Below are 13,034 nucleotides of genomic sequence, written 5' to 3'. Positions count from 1 at the left end.
AAAGTTTCTCAAAATCATATTTTTCATCTACACAACAAATATCAAATCAGTAAGTACTGCGGTTCTCAAGATATTTGAGTGGACGGACGCCTCACAAACGGACATACATACATACATACATACATACATACATACATACAGACTGACGACGGACGGATACCCATCCCAATAGCTTCTATAGACTATAGTCTATAGTAGCTAAAAAGGACACGATCGCCCAATAGCCAGTGAAGAGAACTTATAATGGAACAAAGTTGTCACACGATAGGATCACGGTCTCAATCTGAGGACATGGTGTCAAATAAGAATATCCTGAAAAGTTGAAAAGATGCATGTTTTAGCTAGTTTCACAAACAACTTTTTGCCATTTTGCGTTTAAAGTATTTGTTAAATCACGGTCTCAAACTCTGGCCGTGATGAGAAGTTGACTTCTTACCCACAATGAATTGCAGTATCCTGTAGTTTGCCCCCTGGCACATGACAAAAGCTATTCAAGTTAGCAAGAATTGAATTACTTGAATTCCTCATACAAGTGAAAATAATTTGGCTTCATGGCATGTTTTAGAAGTAATGGGCGATTTGTTGCCATAGAAAAGAAAAGGAAAAATATATCTTTTTTTATCTTTTACATGGCCATCTTATTCCATGTCTTAATGCAAGAGCTGTCAAAACAGTCCCTTTAACAAGGAGCCCAGTCAGGTAAATTACAAGGTTGGTATTGTAAAGAAGACCAGTATCAGATAACTATAATGTAATAGCACCATTGAGTCTGGAGACGTGGACTTGACATAATCGGGTTTGATTAATAGATAAGTCACTTCCAGTCTAAGTTGATAAGTAGACTATTCGAAGCAATCGTTTTGAACTCACACAGGGGTCATACTTCAGGGCACTTGTTTGTACTCAATTTCCATTTTGCTTCTTTTGTTCTGGTGCCCTGAAGAAGGACCCCTGTGTGGGTTCGAAACATTGGCTTTGACTACAGTCAATGTATCAACTGAGACTAGAAGTGACTTGTCTGTTCAAAGAACCCACAGTTGGTACTTTGAATAAAATCAGATGACAATGAAACACTATTTATAAACATTTAAACGTAATAAAACAACAGCCTCTCTCCTTGTGTGTTCTACATTCGTTCCCTTTATTCGTTCCCTTTATTTAAATGATTGTATACAATAACAGAAGCGTAAAAAAAGCTACACATAAACTATCCAGTCTACTTTCTAACGGACAAAAATTTCACAAATTTGCCAGAGGTTGGTGAAAACAAAGTGTAAAGCACTGACTGAAGTGAATGTCCTATACTGTACAGTTCACTTTTAACGTCTAAATAGGTCCCCTCTTCTTCATGGAGACATATCAAGAAAGCTGTATCTACACTTTAGAATTGGATACCATTGATCTCAGTACATGACACTAAGAGATGGCAAAGTGGCTTCATGTGTTGTGAGAAAGAACAATTAACCTTTCCAAAAACATTTGTGCTGAAATAAAATCGCTGTTTGAAATTATAAGTTCAGTATGCTTGGTAATAAGTTGTCTACACGCTAATATGAACACAAATAAGAATGTACACTGCAGAAAGAAGTTATCCTTTAGCACATGCGAAGGGCGCCCTCTAGAGGCAGTAAACATAAGACCATCATAGAAGGGGTTCGGACAAAATTAGCACAGAATAGAATATGTTTGTAGTTTGTGCAAGCATGTCTGGAATAATCTGTCAGTCTTCTATGGATGAAAGCAAAAAATAGTTATGAAAACGCTGATGGTACATGTGAGGTTAACATGGACAACAGTAAATGACACGCAAGATCCTATTGAAGACATTAATCATGCTATAAAATCCAATGGTCTGTTGAAACCACCTCTTCTGTTCATGTATTGTCTGCAAGAATAAAAAAAAGATAAAATGTCTGTTAAGCAGAAGTGGAACATAGAAGGTTTATCACTTTTAGTAGATCTCATCTGCATAACGTCATAAGTAATTATGACATGTTCAGACTTTGTAAAATCCTCAAAATGAGTATTGGCACGATGACTGTTGTACGAGAAACCAGTGTTGCATGGCAATCTACTCAGTCTTTCTTCACTGGATGAACAAACATGCCGTATGCTTTCCTTCATAGAGTGCTACACAGTACCACTTAAAACAGCTTCAATGTCCCTTTTTGTTCTGGGATATCATCATCAACCAAAAGAACACCAACTTGAAACAGTTGTGTTCTCTCTTAATTTAGAGATGTATTTTGGAGCACTGCGCATGCGCAGATTGACATTTGCATAAGCGACCCGTTCAACACGAAAATGGATTTTTCTCAGGGCACGCGTCCCGCACCGGGTGCTTTCGGCTCTTGTGTAAAGGCGATGGAGAGACATATTCGGGTCAAGCTTGGAAGCAGAAACAGTTTGGACTTTCAGTTAACGTCATGGCTACCAGCGAGGGTGGAAAGTTCGGATTTCGGTAGATTTTATGCAATACTTTCAGCGGTCCTCTCAGGGTTTCCGCCATGTTGTTTCTGTCAGAATATCCATGATTTCATTCAGCTATATTCAAATCCATCGTACAGTGTCTTTTTGGCCGATTTTTTCATCCCACGTGAACAACACTGTCGATGAACAATTGGTGGACACAAAGGCCAGCATTTTATGGCCGTTGCGCCATGGGGGACATCGGGGGACACTCGACATTTCCTTACATGCATGACGGCCTACTTCTATTTTGGGAAATTCCGACGTTTTAGCTTTGTATACGTACCAAGAATATAACGATCTTATGCATGGCGACTTTTAGAACAGCCCGCGAAGGAATTCTTTTAGTGAAAAAAATACAGCCTTCAATTGTCCATAGTTTCATCCCAGTGTTCAGCTGCGTCAAGTGGTAGCCCTGCGTACAATGGTGTGTGTTCCCGGCGCTACACGTCCTCCAAACCGTGTAACGCCAGGAACATACAGCGTTGTACGCAGGGCCGGCTACGTCTAGTGGCAGTATACGAATTGAATCAAGTCATTGGTACGTACCGCACTTTAGATGGGTTCAAACTTAAACTGATTCGATGTTAAGTGATAAGAGGGGAAATACACCATTATAAATATTTAGGATTTTGATCTCGTTTGAAAATAAATATTGCATGTATCAGATATTGTAGAGTACAATAACAAATTGTTTCTGGAGAGTAAAAGAATTTTGATGTTAGGGTTGCCAAGCAAAATGTTTTGTTTTTTGAGATGATATATGTATGGGGTCACATGGGTAAGTAACCTGGCCCTGTGATTAGTCAATTTGGTGATGCATCTTAAAGGTCTGCAGTTTGGGTATTTCTACAAGAGATACCTTGAATTTAGTCAGTATTGTTATTCCAGTAATTTTGTATTGCTTTTCATGACTGAGGATCTGAATTAAAAAAGACACTAAAAAGACACTACTAAGTCATATTGCAGTATCTTTATTATATTTCACAACACCATGAACATGTATAACAATATAAGTATTATAATTTTCAAATAAATACTCTTGCAGTAAATAAATGTTTCTCTGTCTTGTTTTTGTAGTACTTTATAGAGCTGCATGGACAGTCCTGTTGAGTAACTAACTATGAGTGATATGCTGCTGACATGTGTCTTTTATATTAACCTTAAGAACAAATGCTTTCATTGCACTGTGCAAAAAATATAATGATGATAAAAAAATAAGAACAAAACCGAAAGAAAACCCTCAAACTAGGTTTTTGGAGGAAATGGTTTTCCCTAAAAACAAGAGCAAAATCAAAACACCGTGAAAATCAGCCTATAAGCTTGACTAGACAAACGTTATAATGCACATGAAGCAAATTTTATTTAGGCAAATTTTATCATCCTGGTGTCGTACGTCTGACTAAAATTCCTCTCCAATTGGTTTCCTTCCATTAGTCCGGATCCTCCCAACCTCTTATGGCGAGACTCCTTTGGCGTCGTTGGCGTGTAGCAAAAGACTGAGGGGAAGGGAAATTAAATATAGTTTTAGAAACCTACGTCAGTTATGGAAGCCTAGCCCCCGAGGGTCATTGCGGAAGCTTAGGTTTTGACGATCGCCTTAGACGTACCTCTGCAGACAAGAGTGCAGTCGTCCATCGGAGCATCAACGTACGTTCACCGTGGCGATGGCGGAAGAAGTTTCTACCTCCATGCAGCATCATATTTATAATTATAAGCCCTACACAGCCCCATTGCAATATATTCGAAATGATCAACAACGACAGGCAGGGAGGGACAACAAACAGTCGACGGTACAATGGCGAAGTTTAACACCAAAAGAAATACAACTGCCGTGCATGCAAACATGAAATACAAGTCCGGGCAGCGGGCTCTGCGTCGCAGGGTACCGCGTTATGTGGTCTCAACGTCGGTAACACACACAGCCCTGCCACGCAGGCCTTGCATCGTGCTCCCAGGAAAGTTAAAAATGAAGCGCTGGTTCCACAAATTTATCATGGGATCACTGTAAAGAGGTATATTTACTGTTGATTGCTGATCTATTGTAACTGTGGACCTGATTCGGCAAGTTTACCGTATACAGCAGAAGCTTCCGAAGGAGTACACACGGTGTAGACAGTCAGGCAGAAAACTTAGCGCGATCCGCGCGATCGGAGCTAGCTCTGACCTCTGACATTTAGGTACGATCAACTTCTGCTCTACGCACGCGCAACAAAGGGTCCCACGGGTCCAAAACGTTACTGCGAGTGCGCATATATAAGAGTGAACACGAACTGTGAAAGGCATGAGGTCACACCTTCACAAAATGTTAGCTGGTATAGTGTACTGGAACTTACTTGTACTGTTTCCACCAAAACACATGAACTATCCCTGAGCCTTGGTACTTAAAGCACTATAGCTGCAAATTTTATGCATTATTTTCATGATTTTATTTTCAAACCAAAGTTGGTTCGTGTAAATGTGCTAACTGAAGGACATGTATCACTGCTCGTTGATTTGGACCATGCCTACGCATTTAAACAGGTCAAATAATAAATGGATGGTGCACACATAAAATGGAACCACAGAGAAGTATAAAAAATACAGTAGTTCCTGCACATACACATCATGATCATAAAAGAAACAAGCATGATGCCATTTACTTGAATGCACAACACACGATTGCCGACATTTTGTTGTTGTAATTTTCTCTGTCACATAATTATTTTTTGAAAATGGTGGGAAATCTAAAATGTTAAAACGTTGAATTTACATGCCACTTTTGACACTTATGACAGTGTTATACACTTTTTCAGTCTTTAATGGGTCTTATTCAAAGAAAATTCTGGAAAACTGAGGATATTCTGTGCTCGGTTTATTACACATTCACAGCTATTGTGGCTTTAATCAGTAAGCACATATCAAATTTGGAACCACGATTTTTTTCCCCTTACCTGTATTTTCTCTTTCTATTGATGTTGACAGCATAGGCATTGTTGGATCCAGGCACATGCTTACCCTATCAGAGAGATGACACACACAAACATGGCAATAATCAAAGATAAAGAAACTCTATGGCACTGCATCGCATCATTGAGATTTGCTAAACTAGCCATGTACGCATCACCAGAGAGATATTTAGTGAGAGGACGGATCAGTCCCTACCACATTATGTTGCTTCACTCCCAACCAGTGTTAAACCTTAGAGCACATTCTCATACACTGTTGAAAAGTGAATGATGGTCATGATTTGGACTCCATCGCAAGAACTTATCTTGAAAAATTCCCAAAGAAGTAGGTTTTCTTGATTTGGATAGCTAAGATATGAAGTTTGTTGTAAACAAAGCAATATCTGGTAGCAATGTTAAAGGTCGGGTGAAATGCCCATGTTGCAAAATCACAGAAATACAGTTGATGGTCTATAAAACAGTCACATTCATTTCTTTTTTCGTTTAGCGCGCGTGATTATGAAATATGGCAAAAGAAAAATGCGATGTGGGCGTGTCCGCCGAGCCTCTCCAGTCGACTTTTTTCGGCTTTCCGAAGTTTGCCCGACGCCGTATCTCATAACGGGAAGTAAAGTATTTCACACCTCCGTAAGCTCCCCACGGGGGTAACTTCTAGGTTTTCCGCTTACATGATCAGGACAGTGTCCTCCTTCAATTTCACTATGGGAAGACGTTGTTATTTTAGTGGCTGTGACAGCGGCAAGAACGTAACGGCTCAACTGTAAACTTTTTCGAGTTCCCGTCAAATGTTGAGTGTTTGAACCAATGTGCTTGTCTCTTCTGGTTCGTACGATACTGGCCACGGTCCCTAGCCTGCCTCGCTACATGCTACACAATTGGGACCGCGATGCAAATCAACTGCATGAACACCAACACTGAACGTTGTGACTGCCAATAAAACGAACAAACAACACGGAACGTAGAGATCGCGACACAAATACCCGGTACAAATCATGGAGCACAGTCCCTCTGCAGCTCTAGACTGTGCGCATGGAGGCCATTAAAATGAAGAACAATAGGTATTAAGAGAACCGCGATGCAAATCGACCGCAACATGGATTAAAATGCACAACACGGAACAGCCAGACCGCAATCCGCAATGCAAATCAACTGCAACATCGAACCTTGTGGCCTCGATTAAAATTCGTATGTCTGCTATGTAGGCCCATAGCAAAAGTTTCAATTCTCGTGAGCGGGCGTTCTTATGCCTGCAGTACAGTAGACAAAGTGACGTCAAATTTGTCGCGAGGGCTCGATTGCGTGCGTCGAAGTTTCAATTCTCGCGAGAGCCATTTATGCATGCTGTGGACTACTAGACTACATAAACGTCAAATCTCTCGCGAGACTTGGCTCGATTGCAAATACGTACGACGAAAGATTGTGACGCAATACGGAAGTAGATACAGTTTTGCGAATCGCCGAGAGAGAAGCGCAGATCAACAAAAGACTACAAACAGCCACGTTTTTTCTTTATTTTGCCATATCTTTTGAACAAAAATCAGTTTCGCCACTGTGGCAAATTAGGATCATTTTTTTCGCCACTTCGGATTTCGATTCGCATTGACGAACGTGGCGAATAGGCAGCACGAGCACCGGTGCAGTGTTTTGTTAGCGGATACCTTGGGCAGAGATAAGGCGGCGTGGGACCGCTATTCGATGTAAATGAAAACACCTGTGACGTCACAGACGGCCAACCTTGACTCCCGCTGAGGGCGTGACCTGGGTGTCGCAAAATGACCTGATGAAAGCCGTGCATAGAAAAATAAAAAAAAATAACACTCGCGCATACTTTTAGGTTGCAATTCTGTTGGGAGTGTAATAGTATTGCCCCCCTGGAAGATATTCAGTCTCAAGAACAGGACCATTTCACCAGACCTTTAAAATCACAGCCACAGCTGGGAGTGACTGACTACACAGATTGACTGAGAAAACAACAGTATTACCACAGGAATGCACTTATTTGACAATCACCAGAGGTTCATTTTGATATCTGGAGAAGAAACCATGAGAATTATGTATGATCTCTCAAAAAATTTTAATTTTGTACCTTGGTTGAATCGAAACCACCGAATCCCATCATTTTCATCATCTCAATTTCCTCTTCGCTTTTACCGGACAAATCTTGATCTGTAAACGAAAAGAAGCCATTATCAGTGACATTGGTCGTGCAGATAGACTTAAAATGAATTTACGAAGACTGTGACTTTTCAAACTGTGACATGCTTGGTGTATAGGCCATGTGGCACCTTCAGATGTAGTGCTATGTGTATCTATGAGCACACATCTAAATGTATCTGCTTTTGACATGAAACAGTGAAACACAAATGGCAAGTTGCCGATCATATTGAACATCATGATGTGCACACATCAGCAACATTTGGTTCTTGAAGTTTTGAAATTAAGTTCTGACCATAGACCCAGGAGAAAAACCAGGTCTATGTTCTGACACAGTATTTTGCTAAGGGTGGTACTAAGCAGGTAAATGTTACCGGGGTTCCCCCAATCATTTTACCGGGGTTCCCCTTGGTTTTTTAATGCAATCAGGTTCAGGGACGGCAGAAATGTTACCAGGGTTCCCAAATCATTTACCAATATTCCCCAACCTTAGCAAAAACACTGCGACATTTCCAAATGACCACCAGTCAAATACGAAATCCAAGACTGAATGACCATCATCATGGTCAGCCACGATTGGATTGTACATGCCAAATCATTGCTGAAGACAACAAAGTCATAGCATCCTTTTGCCAACCTTTAAAGGCGCCTATTCATAATGCTTCTCGGCAAAGTCTGAAATCACACTTTGTGGCCTGAAAACCAGAAACACTCATTTCTGCTATCATAAAAGTGCACAGTTCTACTTCCCGCCATGCAAATGCAGGAGTAACTGAGCACTCCATACAGGATTATATCCCCATGTAAAGTAACCTCAGCATGCATGTTTAAGAAGGTGTGAACTGTTCACAAGTTGTAAAGCAAAGAAACTCACCAGAGATGCGGAATTGCTCTGACCCTGACGACGTTCCAGCCTTGTGCTTTGGTGACCTGTACAACATGAAATAAAAGCATCAGGCAAATTACTGACTGTGACAATGTTCATCTTATCTTTTTGATCCGTGTTGTGACTTTTTAAAAACCAACAACCATGAAAAAGGTGACAATCTTAATTGAGAAAGAAATTACAAATATTTTTAGCATACCTAATTGTGATCAACAAAACTGAGAACAGCTATGCATAATTGGGATTGCAGAGATGTAGCAAGCAAGCGATTCTGATATACACACACATGCACGCACAGACACAGACACAGACACAGACACACACACACAGAGTTTTAGGTGTACACATGTGGTTGACAGCCACCATATATCAATCAATCAACTATTCTGTATACTATGAAATGATGGTGTAACCACTGAACTACGTCTGTGTAATCCAAAAGAGCTGTCTCACTCAATGTAATACAGTAATTCCATAGTTTTCTGAAATTCTATAATATTATTACTCCATTCAACAGACAACAATCTCCTGATTTTCCACTCCACTTCATGTGACTCTGCTTCAGATAATTCATGATTTATGACAAAAGTTGATCTGTTGACTTGAACACCGGTGTGAATACAATCATATACTTCGTTCATACAGGCAAAAATTGAAACGTTCAGCGACTTTATTTGTGATTTGTAAACACAGGGGATTAATAGTTTTGGTCCGCTCGTGTCCATACTCACAAATTAAGCCATTGTTTTGATATTTAAGACGTCTTAATGCGCCCTCTCGAGTTCAAAAGGTGTGTATGGCCAAGCATACTGCATAACAAGATGGCTGAAACGAACGACGTCGTACTGGCTGTAAAGAATGTGAAAGAGGCTCCCCACCGAACTATCCAAAATGTTTTTGTGTCGAGTTTGTGTTTTATTCGTTTCTAAATTGTGTTCCTACATTCTTATCCGATTGTTTGTGTTAATAAAAATGTTTGTTTCGCCTCGCCATAAGCTTTCCTCACACAAACAAAACATTACCGTCCACACTAATCCAAACTTCCCTACAAATATCCGAGGCGAAACAAACATTTTTATTAACACAAACAATCGGATAAGAATGTAGGAACACATTTTAAAACGAATCAAACACAACTTAATGACTCAATCGAATATTTTTGTTCCCAATTAATAAATCATATAGACAATCTCAATTCTCGGTTTATGGCAATTTTTGTCGACTGATAAAAGTCTTTTCATCTTCAACATTCCATTCTAATTTCACCTACGGTATATAATATCCTAACCTCCTGTGACTTTCCTTCTAAACGTTGATTTGCCTTGTGCACCAAAGAGATGCTGTATTTTATGCCAAACGATGAAAAAATATGTGAAGAAATAACCATGTATCAGTCAGTACGGCAGGCGAAACCCGGACGGCCATACCGATTGGAGACAGAGCAGAGTAGATCGAAACGCAAACGGGGTGTTATTATAGGAAAGGCGGTGACTTATTTTACAGCTGAATAAAATGCTGTCTCTGGTTGTGTAAGTCTGTTGATCGAAATATATATTTTGTTCCCAGTTGATTAATCATGGGGGATGGCAGTCTCGATCTCCCCTTTATGGTTCGATATTTACTGACTCGTTCCCTCTCATTTTTGTCAATCAATGAAAGCATTTTCGTCTTCCATATTCAATATTACTTTGACCGATGTTACATCCTGACCTATACTGTCATTAGTTTTGACCAACGTACAAAGATATTGCCCATGCGTCCGGCTGATGAGATGTTTTGCAAAACGGTGAAGAAATGGGGGCCCGGGAGACATCGATGTCAGTCTTTCCGGACTGTTTACATGTAGCTAATAGGGGATATCAAAGGAGATGAATCAGTTAGTTGAATAAAACATAACTTTTCGGACTTATTTTATGTCAATTTTGTCAATGTCGGACTTTTGATTCAAGAGAAACCAGAATCACCTACAGAGATGTCTGTATTAAACACGACGAACAATTGGGAATAGTTTGTTATGCTACTGTCGTGTCGTGGTGTCTCTCCCATAAAATTTCGAAGCTATAGGTCTACACTTGTCGTTTCGATTCACAGGTAGCGGTACACCGATGACCAGATATTGTACTGTTCTAAAAACTAGTCTAAGCAATTTTACGACACTGCACTATTTGCCATTGTGTCTCCCCGTGAACGTCCTTGAATCTATGGACGTGACCATTGTTTTACTGCGCCCATTAGAGTGTAAACCCCTGTTCGTTACCAGCAGAATACTTTTTAAAGTTCTGTACATCAGTGTACACTGTGTGTATAAGCCCTAAACCTAGTTTAATTCAATTATGGAAAGGTATTAAAGAATAAAGGGTCGTTACAGTTGCTAAAATTGCGAGAAAAACGGCACTTTTTACTCAAATAGTCCTATTCACAAGCTCTATTGTTTTAAATCACGTCCATGGTGTGCTGTTGATTTTCATTCTTTCGTGCAATTTCATTCGCTTGAAGCAATTATCCTTTCATTTGACTGCTCTGTGGGACTCTTCTGAATATGTGTTTTGGATAAAAGAACTCTACAGTGAAAGACATAAACTTCGACGGTGATAGGTATACAATATCGGTTCTCGACGGTGATAGGTATACATATCGGTTCGATGTGTGAAGATATACAGATTACAAGTTATTTTAGAAGTTCTCAAAACCAGTAAAAATAATTCTGCGCGCCACTTATTGATAATTTCTTCTTGTGAACGTCCTTGAATCCGTGACCGCGACCATTGTTTTCGAAGTGTTCGACGGTGGATGATCGGTAGATTAATGAAGATATATGTTACTGAACTATCGTGTGATTGTTTAATAGCATGGTTAGGTAATAGACGGTGTAGTCTGTAGAGGCGATACGGCGAAATTCCACGGCCCAAGGGAGCGTACATCGCATGGTTTCTTACAACGAACCATAGACAGAGCCGTCGGTTTCCATAGCTACTACGTGAAATCCGGCCTCACCGATGTCCCGGGCCGATGTCCCTGTCCTGATTCGGAGAACAACTTTCAAGCTGCGTGTTGAGGTTCAGATGTCCGATTTTTTCATATTCAAAAGGCTTATTGATTTACAGAGAACGCCCGTCTTGTTTTTAGCTTTAACTTAGCGCAAGATGGCAATTGAAAATTCAAAGCCAAATAGCCAGTGGGAAAAAAATAGACGACTCGCTCTCACCAGCGGTCGAGGTCGCAATGAAAAAAAATCGAAGTCTCTGATATCGGTATCATTGCTCCGCCATGTTTATTGTTGGTTGTACGGCCAGTTTAAAGTCACAGACTTTCTTCAAGGTAAACTTCATATAATTGCCATACCGCGAAGTTCCCTGTGCATTTCAATATGTCTATTTGGAAGCAAAAGCGCCACGAACATTCGATCGATGGTGATGAACTTTCTCCAGGGCGTGACATGTCACCAGTTACGAACTTTACCGGTTTTCGATACGAAATATGCAATATATTATCAGCGTTGTTCACGTTGTGTTTTGAGTTTGATATGGAATATAACAGGAAAACACTAACAATTAGAGTGACGATAGAGACCATGCCCGATACGGAAAAATTGACATCAACTACTTGCAATGAGCAGTGACCTGAAACTTCAGACTGATATATAAATGTCGACAATATAAAACATTGAAATGCCGGAGAGAGAGAGGGAGAGAGAGGTTTACGCGGTCGCGAACTGATTATACTCTTTCGGATATGACTTCGGTGTAGACGATACACAGACATCGAAAATGTACACCTACTTTCCAGAAATTCGACTAATCTTATAATAAAGAGTGGAACAAATCCAAAAGTGTTGGTGGAAGTAAATCTTCAGATGTTGGTTTTCTAAAGTTAGATAATACTTACAGAAATATGGTCGTCATAGTCTTCTTTTAAAAACTATTATCTTCAACACCACGTTTCTTATGATCGGTGATGTCATTTTTTATTATTTTTACAAACTTTCAATGCATCAAACGCTATAAGACTATCTCATCTGCCTGTCAAGGAGTTACAATATATTTCCAAGGGCTGGCACACGATGTCAACTTACGTGTCGTCCGTCGAGCGGCCGGTGGCAGTCTCACAGATTGTTCCGTTTGTAATCGCGGCCACTTTGATTTTGATGTGACACCAACGTGCGTTTGACGTTTTTTTGTTACGAAATTTGTCGACCTCACAAAATTTCACAGTCCATGCTTTGAAGCAGTCTCAACATGGCAAAATGTCTCGCTTAAATTTCATCCTCGTCGTTCCAAATTAAATTCGACCACTAAATTATTTCGGCAGTTTTAATTTCCTATTAATTCGACGTTTTTCAAATCGTAATGAATTTTTTCTGGTCGAATTGATAGGTTTTTTGGTATCAAGCTTATCTCTTCGTCGGACCAGTATACCGCGAGATGTAGTACTGTGTTCGGCAGCCATGGCGAAAGTGAATATTGTATGTTGGTTGTTGTTTGTTTTATGTTACAAATACCTGTCGCGTGAGGGCGTTTGAAACGCTTCTGAAGCGGCTCAGTCTGTCCACACAGCGATTTGCGGATAGAGTTAATCCC

General features: G+C 40.1%; 1 protein-coding gene across 2 annotated transcripts in view; it reads right to left on the bottom strand.

Annotated features, from left to right (window-relative positions):
• Window positions 1-1,117: 1,117 nt before the first annotated feature.
• Window positions 1,118-13,034, bottom strand: part of LOC139120049 (U4/U6.U5 small nuclear ribonucleoprotein 27 kDa protein-like) — a 30,698-nt gene continuing 18,781 nt past the window's right edge. For both annotated transcript variants that reach the window (XM_070684079.1, XM_070684078.1), the window contains exons 7-10: window positions 8,446-8,501; window positions 7,504-7,583; window positions 5,403-5,467; window positions 1,118-1,885 (exon numbers count right to left, since the gene is read on the bottom strand). In XM_070684079.1, coding sequence (XP_070540180.1) covers window positions 1,831-1,885; window positions 5,403-5,467; window positions 7,504-7,583; window positions 8,446-8,501 — 256 coding nt within the window. In that variant the 3' untranslated portion in view covers window positions 1,118-1,830. The remainder of the gene's footprint in view (window positions 1,886-5,402; window positions 5,468-7,503; window positions 7,584-8,445; window positions 8,502-13,034) is intronic.

Source organism: Ptychodera flava, chromosome 20, assembly GCF_041260155.1.
Source record: "Ptychodera flava strain L36383 chromosome 20, AS_Pfla_20210202, whole genome shotgun sequence".
Lineage (NCBI taxonomy): Eukaryota > Metazoa > Hemichordata > Enteropneusta > Ptychoderidae > Ptychodera > Ptychodera flava.
This window is presented reverse-complemented; position numbering and strand designations above follow the sequence as displayed.